This window comes from Nannospalax galili, unplaced genomic scaffold (genome assembly GCF_000622305.1).
Source record: "Nannospalax galili isolate Female #2095 unplaced genomic scaffold, S.galili_v1.0 scaffold180, whole genome shotgun sequence".
NCBI classification, from domain to species: Eukaryota; Metazoa; Chordata; class Mammalia; order Rodentia; family Spalacidae; genus Nannospalax; species Nannospalax galili.
This window is the reverse complement of record NW_008348199.1, coordinates 3,683,262-3,701,911: the sequence shown is the minus strand read 5'-3', so window position 1 is coordinate 3,701,911 and position 18,650 is coordinate 3,683,262. Positions and strand designations below refer to the sequence as shown.

General features: G+C 47.8%; 1 protein-coding gene across 3 annotated transcripts in view; it reads right to left on the bottom strand.

The window, feature by feature from the left end:
- Nucleotides 1–6: 6 nt before the first annotated feature.
- The window catches only part of Tcf20 (transcription factor 20), a 42,162-nt gene continuing 23,518 nt past the window's right edge, over nucleotides 7–18,650 (bottom strand). Inside the window, exons 2-5 of one of the 3 annotated variants that reach the window (XM_029569184.1) lie at nucleotides 14,961–15,054; nucleotides 5,051–5,100; nucleotides 3,955–4,077; nucleotides 7–217 (exon numbers count right to left, since the gene is read on the bottom strand). In XM_029569184.1, the coding sequence (XP_029425044.1) occupies nucleotides 3,994–4,077; nucleotides 5,051–5,100; nucleotides 14,961–15,054 (228 nt within the window). In that variant the 3' untranslated portion in view covers nucleotides 7–217; nucleotides 3,955–3,993. The remainder of the gene's footprint in view (nucleotides 218–3,954; nucleotides 4,078–5,050; nucleotides 5,101–14,960; nucleotides 15,055–18,650) is intronic. The other 2 variants (XM_029569185.1, XM_029569186.1) reach the window with 2 other exon arrangements.

The window sequence follows — 18,650 nt, the reverse complement described above, 5'->3', positions numbered from 1 at the left end:
CCCTCCCCCCACATTGTCACTATGGAGATTGTGTCCATGGAAACAGCCATTCCAACATCTTGTGTCTGTCTTTCCTGTGATGTCACCAGTTTGAGTGATGTGAGAACATAGGAAGGAAGTGCTGGCATGGGCGGGGCGGGGCGGGGCGGGGTGTGGGCCGCATGGCAGGAGGACTCCATCCCATGTCTCCATCTCCTTCTTATCTCCACAGTCTCACCTGGAAAACAAGCAGCAGACACCAGGTGTTGGGAGCTTCCGTGAGGCCACGGCAGTGGGAATGGCTGCGGCAGGAATCTCGTGCTCAGACCTGCCTGTAGATGTGCTGCCAAATCACAATAGTCAGAACCAATGCTGGCACTACCCTGTGGCTGTGGACCACAACACGGGAAAAGGAAGCCACAGAAGGGACAGTACGGGAGAGGACTCACCAGGGCTGGTCCCTGCTGGAGAGGGCAGGACTGTGGATATGTGCCAGCTAGCATGGCAAACACTGAGGCCTGCGCCTGGGCCTAGCACCTATGGCTCAGCCCTCACACACATGGCTGGAAGGTACTCATTGTCACTGAAACCCGCATCACCCACCCAATCTACGGAAGGATCTTTTCACAACCATGTCACAGCTGCCTCTGGTTGATAGAGCCAGTTCTTTGTGGGGAAAAGAACACTTCCACAGCCTCTGAAGGGAAGGTGGGGCAGGCCTCAGCCTGTTTTCTGGAACTGGCAAAAGAGTGAGAGGTGTTACTCCTTCCAGCGTCTTAGGAATCTGAGATACCCTAGGCCCCTGGCTTCTCTCTTCTAACAGTTCATTTGGGGAGTGGGGGGGGGGTCTTATGACCCATGTAGGAACAACAAATTGTCCCCAGGGCTGCCGAGGAGTGCTTCATGGTCTCGTGTGCAGAGGTCTCCGACTGACACCGTTGTTTCCAGGGCATCAGTCCAGGAAAACGACACCAAAAGCCTTTCTAGATGGCAGCCACTCCCATCCTTGCCTTCTGGGCCACTGCACCCTTAGCACCTGTGTCTCCCGGGGTTCCTCTTTCTCAAGCCTCTCTTGTTCAGATGAACTTCAGGGAAGTTCAAGATCACTGTCCCATACCTGCTTCCACAAAGATTACTAATAAGCAATAGTTAAGAAGGCTGGTGGTATGTGTGCTAAGAAGGCACCACTCATAAGCACCTACATATATACCAGCCTTTGCTAAAAGGAGGCTCCTAAGTGCGTCACAGGAAACACCACAAGGTAGGCAGACCTGTGGCAGAGAGAGCAGGACACCACCACCCCAGGACTCGAGCCCTGAAACTGCAGCCAGCAGCTGACTATCCTGCCATTCTCACAACATGCAAGGCGCACAGTACAGCTCCTACTGTACCATGGTCTAGACTTCTTCCTCTCCCAATGGACCCCTGCTCCACTAGCCCAGGAAGAGTCTTCACTGCATCAGTCATAAGAAAAACGAGAAGCAGCACCAAAGGTCTTGGGGCAACTCTACCACCACCCCAGGAAACAGAGGCCTTTATAAACACAGTACTAGGTCCAGTACCATCAGAAGTACAAGGTATTATACGGTGGCACTAAGGTACTTGAGCCCATCTTCAAAATGAGGAAGCTGAATTCAGGGAGGTGACATTTGTAGCCCAAAGTCACATGGCTAGTTCAAGGCAGGATTAGAGTTTACCACCAACCTGGCTTTTCTAGGCTACAGGGACCCTGTGTCTCACTGCATAGGCCATGACTAAGAGGAGGCTGGGCCCCAGGCCTGGGTCAAATGAGTTCTCTGCCATTCTAAAGATTCCTTGAGTGCTGGTTCTAGAAACACACAGCTGGGTGGCATGTGGCAGTCAGCATGCCCAGCACCTGCTGAGGTATATACCCTTTTCACAGAAGAAACTGAAGCATAAAGACAGCAGGGAGCCTTGGCCTCAGCCACACAGCACATTGTGCACCATTCTGCATGAGAAAGTGGGGTGCAGAGGTCAGGACACACACCCGCTGCCCTTCCCTGCACTGTGTAGGTCCTCAGTAGTGATGGCTTTCTACCATAAGCATGGACCCCAAGATGAGTGCTCCTTGAGAACAGTGACTTATCTCAATGTAACAGCTGAACAGACATGCCAAGAAAAAGAATTTGCCTGCAGGAACAGCCTATGAAGACAACATTCTATATATGTTCAGACTGGACATAGCATGTCTATCTTTTCACTCGAGGTGGCTACTAGAACCTCAGCAGATTTGAAACCCACCCCCATGTGATGAGATTAGGTCCATTATTAGGTACCAGCCTGGGAAGGAGGAGAGTGAAACCACTCTGCTTCAAGTCCAGGGCTGTCACCTGGGAGGGCCCAAGAACGAGTTCAAGGTGACGGCCAAAATCCCCAAGCGATCAGCTCACCAGGGCCCAGATGTTCTCAAATGTACGTCAGGAAAAACCAAGCTCCCAAAGACAACCGTTTTTTGTTTTTGTTTTTTCCCCTGAGCCAGGCCCTCTAGGAGACACTTCAGGAATATGCCTCATGGCCCCTCAGCTTAACTCTGACCATCAGGGCCAGTACAAAGTGACTAACGGAGATGGCAAAGTCAGTTCGAACACAGTGACACACGAGCCCACCAGCCATACAGACGAGCCAACGCAGTTCAAAGACCATCGACACTGCCACCTACTCCCGAGGACCACAGCACCAGACCAGAGGGACAAGCACGCAGGGACTACAGCCCAACAGCTTCTGCAAAGCAGAGCTGATGACAAGGCCTTGCTGCCCGTCCATACAGCTCTACACATTTGTCTTCTTGCTCTAAAGACAAGTAAATGGGTCCCACTCCCCTTCACAGTGCTCTGCTCCCTGCACTGCCAACTCTGCTTCCTGGAAAAGGCAGAGGACCATACTACAGCAAAAGCAAGCAGCACCCCTATTAGGAAGCAAGGGGGCCCACATCCAAACCCAGACCTATCCCACAGCAGGGTACAAGGGGCCTTCTCTAAAGTCAGCATGTGACTCCCTACGAGACAAACATTTCTTGGAAGAAGAAAACCACCATACTTTGACATGAACAACTGTTCCTCAAACTAACAATGACTATTCCAGTAAAAGGCAAAACTCTCTGTTGTAACCAGGGTGAGTGCACCTTCCACATAGACTATCAGGGACATGGTCCTGCCTGAGAGGAACAGGATTAGAATGGCTGTGGATCAAAAGGCCCCCACTTGGTAAATGATCCCACAGAGGCACTTGCAAGACAGCTAGCGCATCTACCTGCTGCAGTGGCCCCCAGTCACCTCAGTCTCTCCTTACAGCCTACTTTTCCTCACCCCTCAGTGACGGAGCAGGGCAGGAAGGATGAAGAGCTGAGCCCGGGAGACTGAAGACCCTCTACTTCCAGAGCCTCGGGTCCTACAACCTCATTCTTGCAGATGCATGCTGTGACAGTCCCAGCCATGCGCCACACACACAACAGGAGACTCAATCACCTGGCACTCTGGTAAAGCTAGATTAATGATAAAGTCTGCTAACTCTGGATTTCCTTCTCTTTGTACTTCTATGAAAAGGAATTCTTCTAAGGGGAAAACATTTTAAGTAATAAAATTTAGAGAATATGCTGTTCTTCAAAAAACACAGACTACAGGCCTTAAGCACTGAAGCTAAAAAGAAGTGGGGGAAAGAGCAGGCTGCAGGCAGGTCCCCACCCAGAGGCTCATCCTGGAAGGTTGCCCCTCTGCCTTCAGGACCACCCTTCAGAGGCTCTTCCCTGAAGAATAACTTAATCGAGAGTAATCCTGATTCCGAGGGGCGGTGCGCAGGCATTCAGGAAGCTAAACAGTAGCTGGGAAAAGTAGTTATCTTATCCTTGTGTTATTGGTCCAGTTGACTAGGTGCCAGTGTGTAGCCTGGGGCCAGCAGAAGTCAGAGGCTATGAGCCAGGCGAGGGTGGTGGTGGGAGCCTGGCAGGCCCCAACTCACCTGTGCTTGCTGTCCATTCCCACGTGCACACTGCCCCCCTCACCCCCGCTCCGACTGCTCTGTGCTGAGGCTGCCTTTCACGGTCTTGTTCTGCAAGGGGGGGAGAGGGCATGGAAGGGGAGGCTGATGCCGGCCAAAGCCAAGAGACAAGAGGGACAGGACAGAGGACAGAGAGTGGGAGGTAAGAAAGGAATGGAACATGAAAAAGGAAAAAAAAAAAAAAAAAAAAAAAAAGCAGAGTCAGTACTGAATGACACACGGGAGGTGCTGACAGGGCTTCCAGAGGCCTAATGTAAAAATAGAGACTACTATGTGAGCCTAAGATACAGCTCTGAAAATTACTCTTAAAAGAGTAAGAGTCTTTCAGGAGTATTCCGAGGACAGACCTCTACAGACAACTCTTCCTAGTACTTTCTGGCACTGCTTGGGAGACTGAATGGCCACCAGGTGTCAGTGTGACCACAGCTAGGTCAGGCATGACTGCAACACAGAGGGCTCCGTTCTGCTCCTCTTCATTCATCTCACCCCCTTCCGTAGTATCTCAGAAACATCTTTCCATCCTTCAAAAGGGAGGGGACCAGTCACCTACACACTGAGTAATGGGCAAGTGGCAGCCCAGCAGTTACACACTGTTGGGTTGTTTCTGCTGCTCTACAACCTGGGGGAGAGAGAGAGAGCTTCCCAGATCTCTGGAGCTGGCTCTCTGTTTTCTGAGTCTGAGAAATGTTTCTGAACCAGGACTTGCATTTCACTGCGATCAACATGTGAACTACGGTTCTACAAAACGCAGCGGAGATCAAGTTTTCGTTGAGTCTGGTCTTCTAACTTCTCTTAAGGAACAGACACACCTCTCAAAACCCTTCACTCTCCCCAACCCACACACCATGAAGGATGGTGGCCTCTATGCCTTGTGTTTTCCTTCAGCACTGTGACCCTCCACCATCCAAAGGTCAGGAGAAGGCTAGCACCCCAATGTGCAGGCATGGATGAAGTCCTCCAATGCCTGGGGCTTTGATCTTTCAAGGCGAGCCTCCCTGTTTTCCAGTCCAACAGCCAGCCCCCTGGGAACAAAGGCTTCTGGGGTTTTGTGACTTACCTTGTGCTTGGGGCACCTCACCGAGAAGTTTTCCTCATGAAGCAAACAATCTGTAAGACAGAAAAGACCGTCAGATAAGCCTGTGCATGCTTGTCTAGCTGGACTGAAGTATGGTAAAGTACAGACTGACAGAATGGACACAGGAGGCCCCACATTGCAGATGGCTTCCTGGTCTCTGCCTTCCTCCCCCGCTTCCATCCATATATTTTCAATTTTTATCTATATGAAAAAAACAGTACTTGTGGAAAGCCAGAAGACATCAGACACACTCAGTGCTCCCTGCTTTGTTGTGTCTAGTGGGTTACCCAGGGAGATTGTAGGTGCTCACACAGGGGCTCGACTCCAGACCCTATCAGGCTACCCTTTCTCCCCTCTCAGATAAAGCATTTCGAATAGCTTCAGATCTGTTTGGCTTTCAAGTCACTAAACACTAAAAATGTTACATCATTTGGATCTGTAACTTAGATACACTGTAGTTTTTTGTTTTTAATTATTTCTTAAGCACACTGTGATTTCTAACAAGAAAACATTAGTGACATCCAAAATAAACTATGGTAACACAATGTCACAAAAAAACTAATATTTTAAAATAGTGAATGATATGAGTAAAGATTAATGACATGAAACTGCTCCAACAGCCAGGATATACATTTGTATAAGTAAACTTCAAATTTCATTGAAATGTTTATGGCACGTTTTTTTAAAAAGACCGAAAGAAAATTATCAAAATGTATCGGTGGCTTTCTTTAAATACAGGTGATTTTCATTTTAAACATTTTTTTCTGTATTTCCAATCAAAGACAATCTTCAGTGTTCAGCTAACTCCATTCCACAGGCTCAATGCAGGGCCTACTTATAAAAGCCCTGGAAATTAGCCAGGCGTGGTGGTGTACGCCTTTAATCCCAGCACTCGGGAGGCAGAGGCAGGCGGATCTCTGTGAGTTCAAGGCCAGCCTGGCCTACGTAGTGAGTTTCACGCCAGCTGGAGCTGCAAGGAGACCCTTTTTCCATAAAGACAAAAAACACCAAAACTGGAAATGGAGAGCCCCCCTTTCTCCTCTGTATAGAAAGCCCAGGTGTTCAAGATAGAAGTGGCCAGGCCTGAAAGCCCTGCTGTCACCTGCATCCCACGGCCCCCGGAGCACAGGAGACACCCCGACATGACCACATGATCTGCAATGAACGCTTCACAAGAGGAGTAAAGTCCCATGAGGGTGCTTTTAATCATGAAGGAAAAATGATGCGTTCCAACTCTTAACATGGTCACAGCATTCCTGATGACAGCCAGGACACGCATGCGTCTAGGTAAGTTGAGCTCCAAGGCACAGGGGCAGTGTGTGGAGCAGGACAAAGAAATCTGCTTAATGTGTTCATTTTGTACAGCACAGCTCTGACAACCAGGCCACTGGGTGTGGGACGTGAAAGCAGATATGTTTACCAACACCGAGCATACCCTCAGCTCTCAGGCACAACAGCAGGAGGAGGCCATATACTTACCCTTATTAAGTTTACTATTTAGTCCATTTAAACCGAAATCACACTTAGCATCCTGCATATCTACAGACTTCAAGTGAAATCGTACATAATAAGCAAAGGAAGACATAAAAACAACTCAGATCCTCAGTGTCCTGAATAAGTGAAGACACTTATCTGCACCACCTGCTTTTGGAGTACCAGACCATCTAACAGGGTGGAGCCAGCAACTCCTTCGAAGAAGGCCTAAGCACTCAGCAAGGTGCCACTAACCTCCAGGCTCCTCCTCCAGCATGCAACAAGCATGGCAGTGAATGAAATGTGGTAATTTAAAACCCACAAGTACAAAGCGTGACCAAGACTCCCACTGTCCAACCTGCCAGCGAGTTCAGGATCAGCAGGAGACAGACACCTGGAGCGTGGGGAAGCACTCACCTTACCTGGGCTCTGGTGCTGCCAGTCTCTAGCCCAAGTCAAAGAGGAACAGTGCTGCACCTATGGAGCTGGTCTGCCTTGATGCCACCGAGTATACAGAACTGGGGATGGAGGCCATGCCAGTTGCAAAGGGCACAATGAGGAAGGCACAGGTGGCTCATTTGTCCTCAGATCACAACAGTGACCAGTTGTGACAGACCATTAGTAAAATATGCTACTACTTTTTAAAGTCAAGAAATGCCTTTTCTGAGTTAAAAAAATAACAACACAAGTTCACATGAAGGGCAGACTGGAGCAATGCCAGGCACTTCTGAAAATGGAGGGCTCCTTAAAGAGACTTCCAGACAGCGCCCACCTGTGCCCTTGCAGAAACGCCATGTAGACAGGGTTCTTTTCTGCTCTCATGGAGATCTGCACATCATCAGAAACTGTTGTAGTTTTATTCCAAGCAGGAGTTAGGACAGAGCTTGAGAGCTCAGAGGCCTACAGGGCACAGGAAAGGTTCTTCTCTGTGGCATCCAACCAGGTGCCACTGAGGCAGGAGGAGCAAAGAGAGGAAGTGCGGTGAGAGCTCACTGAGAATTCTGACAGCTGTTGGACTGCACATGGTCCGTCAGCAATAATCGCCTGATCTGTTTCTTCCTTAGAACCTACTCTACACAGTCCACAGGGCCTGGTCAGCATGCCTACAGGGTAAATCAAAGCAAACAGCTTCCTGGATCACCACTAAGCCGGGAAGGACTCCTAAGGTGACTTCCAGAAACAGCTGCCACCCCCTTGCCGCCTCCAGCAGAGAATACTCCTCCTTCATTACACTCTAGGCTTAAAAGCCAAGCTGATTTTGCCGAGCACTTCCTAACAGACTCCATAGAGCTCGGGCACACCATTCATACAGATCCCAGGCTGAGTATGGTAGCCTTAAGGAAGAACTAGAAGAAGCAAGAGGTTGACAGCATGTCCTCTCAAACGCTGATACTGGACACGGTCACCAGCTTGGCCACAGTCTACCTCAGCACTATTAACTCATACTAGTATAGACAGCAGAGCCCTGCTGCTGAGCCACTAGAAATGGCTTCTTTGATGCAGACACAAGCCCCCTGTGTCTTGTGACGACCCACACTGGGCTTTGACCCCGCCACTGCAAGATCAAAGGCTGCAGCAGAAAGGGCAGCTTTAGGATGCTGCTGCAAAGGTGGCTTCAGAGAGTGGAGTTCCCACTGCGTCTCTGCACAGGAGGAAACCCCGCAGGCAGGGGCTTTCTGCTCACCGGCACCACTCATGAGCTGCCATGTCCTTTCTCTGGCTGTCTTAACAGTCGTGTGGCTCACTGCACTGAGTACATTAAGCATTTCTCACAGTCAGAGCTCATGTTCTTGCACTGCATCCCCCACCTGCAGCCCAACTCTCAAGCCTGTGACACGACAACTAGCACAGAGGAACTGATGGTGATGTCAGAAATGTGGGATGACATCAGGTGAGGGAGTTGCAGGAGTCACAGATTCTCCTGAGACAAAGACTATTTCTATTTTCATGGAGACATCTCAGCAATCGAAGTTTTCCCCGAGACATTAAGAGCTCTTTGAAGATTTGGCTGTGGACAACAAGACAGAGATGAAAACATTGTGCCACTCCTTGCCCTACCAAGAGAGTAGGGCGCAAACCCAAGAACTCACCTTGATTATAAAGAGAAACCCAATCAAGGACACCTTCCCTAGACATGCTACATCACCTAGAACAGGATTTTTTAAAACATTTTTTAGTTTTATGTGCATGAGTATATTTCCTGCATGTGTAAGTGCACCTGAGTCACGCAAAGCGTGCGGAGGTCAGAGTGGATGCTGGAAGTCAAACCCAGGTCCTCTGCAAGAGTAGCCAGTGCTCTTAACTGCTAAGCCATCTCCCCAGCTGGAGGACCAAGAGTTCATACCTCACCTCCGAATCAGGACCTCTTGCTGAATACTTGACTAGCTTCAGTTAAATAGAGATGCTATTAGCTTAACAGGACAGGAACACATGATAGGCTGGAACAGAAAGCAAAAGGCATCACTTACTGACCCTCGGGTAATGAAGGAGAGTTTGCTTTCAAAGAGATGGTTTGGCAAGTTTCCATCAGAGACAAGTATTCCCACTGCCTTCTAAGAATCCCAACCATATTGCCTGAGCTTGTTCAAGGTGGCTCTGAGTCAACGATCTGAGCCATACAAATCCATTTGAATGGAAGTTTAAATGTGTTCTAGTCCCACCAGCCACATTTCGAATCTTCAATGATCCCATCTGCCTGCGGCTACTATCCTGGAGCCTGAGGAGCTAGAGCACTTCCATTACTGTGGAATGTTCCAGTGAGCAGTGAGCTTGATTCCTTGAGAAGTTGTACCAAGAAGCAGACCAGAACAGGGAGCGGCACCCACAGGGTCCTTGCCACTGCCAGCCCGGCTGAACAGCTGCCACTGCAGCTATGATGTGTATGCCTGCAGCACACGAGGTCACCTACCTGACTTGTGCACTTCTGAGCACGGTACTGACTGAGACAGCCAATCACACAGATTCCCCATTCACAACAATTACCCCAAATGTGACACTTAAGACTCCTTATTAAAAAACCAAGAAGGTTCAAGTGAAGGAAGCCAGACAGTTTGCTTAACTACAGGCAATACAACGAAAACACAAAGTTGATGGGGTGACTCAAGATTTGACAGCTGCACTGCAGACTGTGCCTGAGCATGATGGGGGCGGGTGGGGGGGCACAGCAGCTCAAACACCATGGAGACTTGTTAAGAGGGAGAATGAGGCCAGGTGTGGAGGTGCATGCCCATGCCCTTAACTCCAGCACTTGAGGGGGAGACAGAAGGACTGCTGGTTCAAGGTTGCCCTTGGTGACATAGTGACTTTGAGGCCAGCCTGGGCTACATGAGATCCCATCTCAAAAATTGAGACAAGACAGAGCAGAGGTAGAGTATGGAGGGAGACTAGGACCATGACCATCCCAAACCCAATCCTTTCAAACAGTGCTTCAAGGCTCTTTACTTCCCACCCATCCCCTTAATCAAACAGTGCCTTTGCCCATGAAGCAGCTCTCTGGGGAGTTGACAGCCCTGCACTGCAGGGTCAACGGTGGGATCCTCTGCACACCAATGCCCTTACTCTGCCTGTCTTATGCCTATGCCTGTTCCTGTATCTGGTAAGCCATGGCCTCTGCACTAATTGCTGCCAAATCCAAACCAAATCCCATCTGGTAACAGAGCAACCACCTCTCCAGATAGTTCCTCTTCCCATCTGAGAACCCAACACACACTCAGGGATAACAAATGCCTGCTGAGTACTTGCTAAATTCTTGCTTTTTCTATTTTCCTTTCCCTTCACTCTGACTGCAGACATTAGGAGGGCCAGAGGGCCCTGAGTACACCTCATGTCCAAAAAGTAATGGGAGAAACATTCACCGGAGAGACTGAAGTCTTCCGACAGCGGGTTTGCTGAAGCTGCATCACCTCTCATGAGATGGCACTACTGCCCAGGTTCCCTCCTTTCAGCAGCTCCACACTGCAAACACCACCCTCTCCATCTCAACAGAGGAAATACAGTATTTCCAGGAGAGTTCCAGGAGAATTTGGGGAGAACTGGCAGACATATGGAGGTACCTGGAGGGTGGTGTGCCTCGGACAACACAGATGCTTCATGCCCCTTCCCACTGAACTACTTCACCTTCCCCATCAGGTTGCTCATCTGCATTTGTACATGTGTGCATGTGCCTACCCACCACATGCACATTCAGAGGCCACAGGAACATGTCTGGTGTCTTCCTTTAGTGCTTTCTACCTTATTCCCTTGACACAGGATCTCTCACTGCACGGGAAGCTCACCACTCGTTAAGCTGACTGTTGAGGGAGCTCCTGGGATTCACCTGTCTCCATCCTCAATGCACTAAGTGTTGGGGACTCCAACTCAGGTCCTCATGGTTGCAGAGCAGGTCCTCTTACTCACTGAGCCATCTCCCCAGTCATCTGCCTGTATTCTTTACATAAGTAATAAAACAAAGTACTTACTGGAATTCTGTACATGGCTCTAGCACATCAATGAAGCCTTAAGTGGGGGTCCTGGAAACTTGGTTTATAGCTGTTCATTTTGAAGCAAAGTCACAATGAGAAGCTTGAGACCAGGATGTGAGGTACGGTCAGTCTTGTGAGACTAAGCCATTAATCTATGGGGGTCTGCCCCAATTCTGCTTAGTGTCAGAATTCCCTTTACACTGTAGGACACACAGTTGGTACTCACTGAAGACTGGTGAGTAAACAGCATGAAGTGTGTGGCAAGTGGCATGACAGATTGGTTCTCCCTCTCACACACCACCTTTCATGATAAAAATGCTCCACAAACTGAATGCATCTCCCTCCATCAAGAATGCCCACTAGTGAGCACAGCTACACACAAGTGCATATTACATATGTGCCACCACATACCTAAAAAAGGGGCAGCTGACTTCCTATTTCATGACAGAGGAGCCAGGTAAGGCCGCTCTTCATAGTCTAGCCAACATTCCACTGAAGGGTCCAGCAATGTCAATTAGGTAAGAAGGGCTAAGACGACCGTGGTGATAACACCTGCAATCCCAGCTCACAGCAAACTGAGGTCGGAGGGTTACAAGTTTGAGGTCAGCCTGGGCTATAATAGCCAGGCTCTCTCAAAACAACAAAAAAGTCAAGGCATCAGATTTGGAAGAAGTAAAACTATCGCTATTCACAGATGCCATGGTCTTGTATGTAGATAGACTACAACTACTAGAACTAATTAACAAGTTGAACAAAGCTATTGGATACAACATCAATATAGAAAGTCTACTGTGTTACCATATACTCACAGTGAATCACACAAAAAAATAACGTTTAGGAAAAAAAATAATAAATTGTGCAAAAATTAATACCTTGAAAACAATGAAACATTTGAAATTACATGATCATGGATTGGAAGACATAATATTGTTAAGATGAGAAAGTACTGTCATCTTTTTAAGTTAGCAAAGTAGGGGCTGGGTAGATGGCTTAGTGGTCAGAGAGCAGGCTTGCTATACAAGCACGCACAAAGACCTGAGTCTGGATCCCCAGTGCCCACACAAAGATGGGTGTGAGCAAGCACGCCTGAAACACCAGCACACGGCAACACTAGCCCTGCAACAATAGAGGTCATGGGGACCTGAGGTCACTGAAGATGCTGCTGCTGAAAACCAGTGAACTCCAAGTTCCGTGAGAGACCTCATCCCAAGGGAGTAAGGTCAAGCATGATGGAGCAGGGCAACCTGACTGCTTCCTCTTACCTTCATGCAAGGGATTAGTGAGCATAGCTACATACGAGTGCATATACATACATGCCACCACATACCAAAAACAGGGGCAAAATAATAGGTTTCATTACATGTGGCGTTTCATGCCTACTTTGTTGTTGCTGACCCTCCCTGTCCCTTACTTCCTGCTGTGCTTCAGTAGACCCACCCCATTCTCCCATCAAGGTATTCTATTACTCTCCCCTCCAACAGCACCCTTTTTAGTTTCATGACCTGTCCATACCCACATCCACCTAAATTAAAATCTAGAATCTGCAGGAGAAAAAATGTATAGAATTTGTTGCCGGGCATGGTGGCACATATCTTTAGTCCCAGCACTCAGGGGGCAGAGGCAGGCAGATCTCTGTGAGTTCAAGGCCAACCTGATCTACATAGTGAGCTCCAGGCCAGCTGGGACTAGAGGGAGACGCTGTCTCAAAAACACCAAAATAAAATATAGTATTTTTCTAATCTGAACTACTTTTCTCAATATCATTTCCACTCATTTTTCTGCAACTGAATACATTGATCTAAAGACTCAATGACAATACCTATCAAAACTTCAACAGCCTCCTTTTCACAGAAATGGGTAAACTGATCCCGAATTTCATATAGAAAATTAAGAGACCTGGAATAGTCAGAAAAATATTAAACAATTTTCCAAATTTATTTTTCTTTCCATCCACCTCCCCCACCCCCCACCCCCATTCACTACAGTACTTGCAGACTGAACCCAGGACCCTGTACATACTAAAGTGAGCACTCCATCATTCCCAATTTCAAAACCGACTACAAAGCTACAGTAATCAAGACAGTGGAGTACTGAAGACAACCTAGAATTAAGTCTGTATATCCATGGTCAGCTGATTTCCAACAAAGGTGCCAAGATCATTCAATGAAGAAAGAACAGTTATTTCTATAAACAGCTCTGGAACTGGAGAGCCACATGAAAAAGAATAAATTTGAACTGTCTATTTTGTCCTCAAAATAGATGAAACTTAAAATAGATCAAAGATGAGGCTGGAGAGATGGCTCAGTGGTTAAGAGCACTAGCTCCTCCTGCAAGAGGACCTGGGTTCAATTCCCAGCACCGACACAGTGGCTAACAACCATCCGTAACTCCAGTTCCAAGGAGTCTGACGCCCTCTTCTGACCTCCACCAGCATTGTACAACAAGGGTGCATTTATATACATGCAAGCAATATACTCATACACATAAAATAAAAATAAAATATAAGAATAGATCAAAGACTAAAATGTAACGCTCAAACTATAAAACTCTCAGGAAAACGATATCAATCTTCATATTTTGGATTGGGCAATGATCAATATGACATCAAAGGTAAAGGTAACAAAAGGAAAAAATAAATTTGATTTCATCAACAAGCAAATTTTTGCTGGGGAAGTAGCTCAGTTGGTAGAGTGCATGCATCATATTCTGGGTTCCATTGTCAGGAATAGAACGCAGAGTAGGCCTTGTGGTACACGCGTATAATCTCAGGACTAGGGAAGGGGAGGCAGGAGGCAGTCATCCTCAACTACATAGCAAATTAGAGGCCAATCTGGGCTACATGAGACCCTGCCTCAAAAAAGGAAGGGAGGCAGGAAGGGGGGAAGAGGGAAGGGGGAGGAAGGGACACCTTCAAAAAAGTGAAACGAAAATTCAGAGTAGAAAAAAATTTGCAAGTATCTGATAAGGGGGCTTGAATACAGAATATGCAAAAACTTCTTAGAACCTAACAATAAAAAGACAAAGCAACTAAACAATAAAGTTCAACAGCGGACAATGAGCTGGAATAGACTCTCTAAATGAGGTTACAAATGGCCAGTGAGCATATGAAAAGTGCTCAATGTCATTTGTCACCAGAGAAATACAAATCAAAGCCACAGTGACATCATTTCACACCCACTGGTGGCTAGGAGTAACAAACTCAGATAGTAAGAGAGTAAGGATGCTGAGAGACCAGAATCTAGTATACTGCTGGTAGGAACATAAAATGTGTGTCCACTTGGAAAAGCCACGTGGCAGTTCCTCAAAAGGTTAAACATGGAGTTACCACACTCAGAGAATCAGAACTGCTCATCCACACGCAGACTTGCATATGACTGTGTGGCAATACTACCCATAACAGTGAAAAGGGGAAAGTGAACCCCACGGCCCGTCAGCTGAGGCAAGGGTAGGTCAAGCACCGAGCACCCTTTCCAATAAAATTGTTTTGGAATGGCAATGGAGCACTAATACACTCTGCAACATGGATGAGCCTTAGAAACACCAAGTTTCTACGGTCAAATACTACACAATTCCATTTACATGAAATGTCTACAGTAGGCAAATCCACGGAGACACAAAGTAGACTAGCAGCTGCCAATGGCTGGAGAGAGGGGAAGGAAGGTGCGTGAGTGCTGACGGTCTGCAAGGTGATCAAAATGTACATGTTAAAATCTACTGGAGTGATGGCTGCTCAACTCCATGAACATATAAAAACTACCGAATTATAGTACACTTAAGTAGGCAAATCTTATGTGAATTAGATGAACGAAACTGCTACTGGAAGCCACCCATGCTGCTCTGCACTCCGCACTTTTAGAATGACAAATGAAGAGGGACAGAAAGGCTCAACAGAAGGGGAGATGGCAAGCCCACACCTCCTAGCCATCTGGGGCTTTTAACAAGGTCGTGGAGCAGCTTACCTGCGTCGACGGCACATGGGTAATGGTACCGGAAGGAGCAGCCTTTGTTGTAGCAGCCCAGGGTAGCGCCGGCCTCCTGGCAGTGGGAGCATTTCTGCAAGGAAGAAGAAATAGGCATGTCAGTGTTCCAGACCCGCCCTCTCCTGAGGCCTTCCCTGCACCCCACTGGTTAGACCTCAGCATGGCCTCTGTGGTTGGAGGAATCTGTGGTGGTAGGATGGGCTGGTCGATCTCTAACCACCATTCACTGACTACACCATGGGAAGAGATCCAGCAGTGTGTTTTACAGCCAGCCTCAAGAATGACCTCAAATCAAATGCAACAACACACTAGGGCAAGATATGGAACCCTACAGCACACACTGGACACACCAGAGGGCATGGCACCCAGCCCTGCCCCTGTGTTCACCCACTCGCATGCTGTACTGGTAAATTCCTCCCTGCTACTGTGAACTGCCTGCAGATCCTGCCTCTACTTCTGCCATCGAAATCTGGTGTACGAGGAAAGAGTTATGGTGGTAGATACACACGCATGTGCATGTCCATACCTTTTAGAATTAAAGGTAAAATTTGGTTTCTAGTTCTAATTAAGATTTTTTATCTACTTATCCCAAACGCCCAATATAAGTGTATTTCTCTTTAGAAGATATGGGCTTCCCGTATGCAAATGGTATTTTTAAACATGAATCCTATTTTAAATGCACTAGGAAACCTGCCATGAATTTCTGGCTAAGCAAGACATTATTCTGTCATGGTGATGTTCCTCCTGATGCAGTCAGGCTTTCTTAAAGTGGGGTAATCTCTGCTATCTCTCTGATGTGGCTGCTGTGAGTATGCATTCTGTTAGCATGGGAAATTAGTGTCCCATCAACAACATCCACAAAATGCAACCATGTGGCCCTACTGAGGAAAGATGCAACTCTTCATCCTTCCTGAATGTCATAGCCAAAAGATACAAACACTCACCCCAGCTTCTGTTTTTAAACAATTTATTATTTTTATTGTATGTATATGAGTGTATGGCCTCCGTGTAAGTGTACTAGTTGTGCAATGCCCACAGAGGACAGAAGAGGGCATTGGGGCCCCAGAAACTGGAGTTAAGGATGTTGTTGGCTGCCATGTGGGTGCTGGGATTCAAACCCAGGTCTTCTGTAAGAGCAGCCAGTGCTCTTAACTGCTGAGCCATCTCTCCAGCTCTCGTCCCTGATTCCATGAAAAACAAAGTAAGTATGTGCCCTAGACCATCTGAGCAGGCTCAAGCTCCCAGAACACTGGCAACTTTGGGGCCTAAACGCTCAGCATGTGTCAAACAGTGACAAACATGGATTCATTCATTCACCTGTGGTGGTGGTACCACGTCCACCATGCAAGTGGGATGGGTGAGGTACCACAGGGGCAGTACCTAGCATTAGGCCAGAGCTGAAAACTTCTTGCAGAGACAAATGGTGCAGAACAGGGATGTGCAGCCTGTCTGCCCTCCTCTCAGAAGATCAAGATCCTTTTGGGTGCCCCCACACCCCTGAAAAGAAAGCAAAGATGGCTTAGCCTAGCAACTACCAGGACAGTACAAGCACTTAGAGCAGCTCTAGAGTCTACTTCTGCCTTTGCCCCAGAGCTCCTTCAGGATAAAACACCTCATTGTTGACACAAAGGGACAACATGAGGCCAGTCTGTCCGGGCTGGACTGGCAGCTGGTACTGCTACTGACTTTTTTTACTCCAGGTGAGTGCCCACGTATCAGCTCTTCAGATGGTTTGAGTTTCAGGCCTTCCCCATCTAGAAGATGAATCAGAGCTCATGATAGACATTTAGGAATGGGTGTATCAAACATTTTTGAGAGCTGGGCATGGTGGTGCACACCTTTAATCCCAGCAGAGGCAGGTGGGTCTTTGTGAGAATGAGACCAGGTAGCACCTGGGAGGCCAAGACAAGTCGATCTCTGTGAGTTTGAGGCCAACCTGGTCTACACAGTTGAGTTTTAGATTAGGGCTAAATAATGAAATCATGTCTCAAAAAAGAAACGGGGGGTGGGGAGAAAAGATGTCATCTTCTCGACCTCTGTGAATATAGTCTGTGACCACGAGAAGATAATCCTGACAAAGTTCATCTGCTGGGGTTAGCAGCGGGGAAACACTGGGAGGAGCCTGAACCCATTGTAACACTGCTAAGCACTAAACTAACCAACCTGAAGACCAACCATCTCTAGACTTGTTACAGGAAAACAGCCCCCCACCTCTGCTTTTAAATTTAATTTTATAGTTGATAGTCAGATGTCCTGCCAGATACAGAAGGTGTTGTCTGAAGAGTTGCTGCTCTACAGGGTCTTGATGCATGCACACTTGCTTTGTAAGTGGTTCTACCCGGTTTGCCTTACTTACCTGACAAATTCCTAACCTTTGTCTGGTCAACCTTCAAGGATAGTACTAACAGCTCTCACCTCACAGAAGAATGTTCTCAGTGCTGAATACATTAGTCCAGCCTTAGAATAATGGCTGCACCAGAGCTGCTCAGCGATGTCACCCAAGATGGCCATAGGCCAAGAATCACGCATGTCCTACAGGCCAGTACCGAGACTGCTGACCCTCATCTGAGACAAGGACAGAGAAGACGGAGAGCTGGGATGTAAGGGTCTTCTCCCTTGCCACCTCAACACCTGCTGTTCCAGTCTGTCTCCCTCCCCTCCCCTCCCCCACCCCCTCCCCTTGCAGGGCCTCGTAAAGTAACCTGCTCTGAACCAGCCCACAGACCTTATCTTTTTCATGAAGAAAGCAAACTCAACAGGAAATTACACCAGTAAAATGACTCTTCCAACTAAAAAGCATGATTCACTGACTACATTATATCCCAAAGGAAAACACCAGCAGGGTTTGTTAGGGCCTCAGAGGGGCGCCTTATAGCTGGGTTAGTTCAGTGACTCTCCAAGTGTAGTCTCTGGCCTAGAGCAGCACAAGCAGCAGGGAAGCTGTTGGAAAGGCAAATCCCCAGGCTAGCACAACCTGTGCTCTCAAGAGTCTTCTAAGCAATCATGGTATAGGTTTCAGAACCACTGGCTAGAGTCACCTCCCTACCGTTTTAGATGTGCAGGACACAGGCCCACCGAGATACAATGACTGGCTAGAATCCAAGTTTTCTGACAGCCGTTTAGTGCTTTCTCTACTATACTTCTGTCCCCTACGGAGCGATCTATAGATTATGGGTGTGGAAGGCAAAAATAAGGCCTCCAATGATGCTCCACAGAACTGGAGACCTTGAACATTCTTCAGAGGTGGAAGAGTGTGCTAATCATTGGGGGATGGGGTGTCTCTTCTCATCACACACACGGATAAAAGCAAAGACCCTCTCTCAGAGTGGCACAGGGTTGTAGGCTTCAGGGTCACAGAGGTGTAACAAAGGACCACCGCTAAGGAATATGGCAGCTGTGGAGGCTCAAGGCCAGCCAGCAGTAGCATCCCAGGCCTGGAGAAAGGAGCTGCACCTCAATTCCAGCCTAGTGGATTTATATGGGGCTTGTAACCTGCAGAACTGGAAGGGAACCCGTGTATCACAGCAATGACAGAAAACTAACACCTGGGACTCCTGAGACAGGAAGAAGTGACAGCTGACCATCTTCTCACTCTCCCCAGTGCAACAGATTTCTCCCTCATGGGAAAAACTACAATTTCATTTCCTTTTCATGAAGTCAATTTTGTCA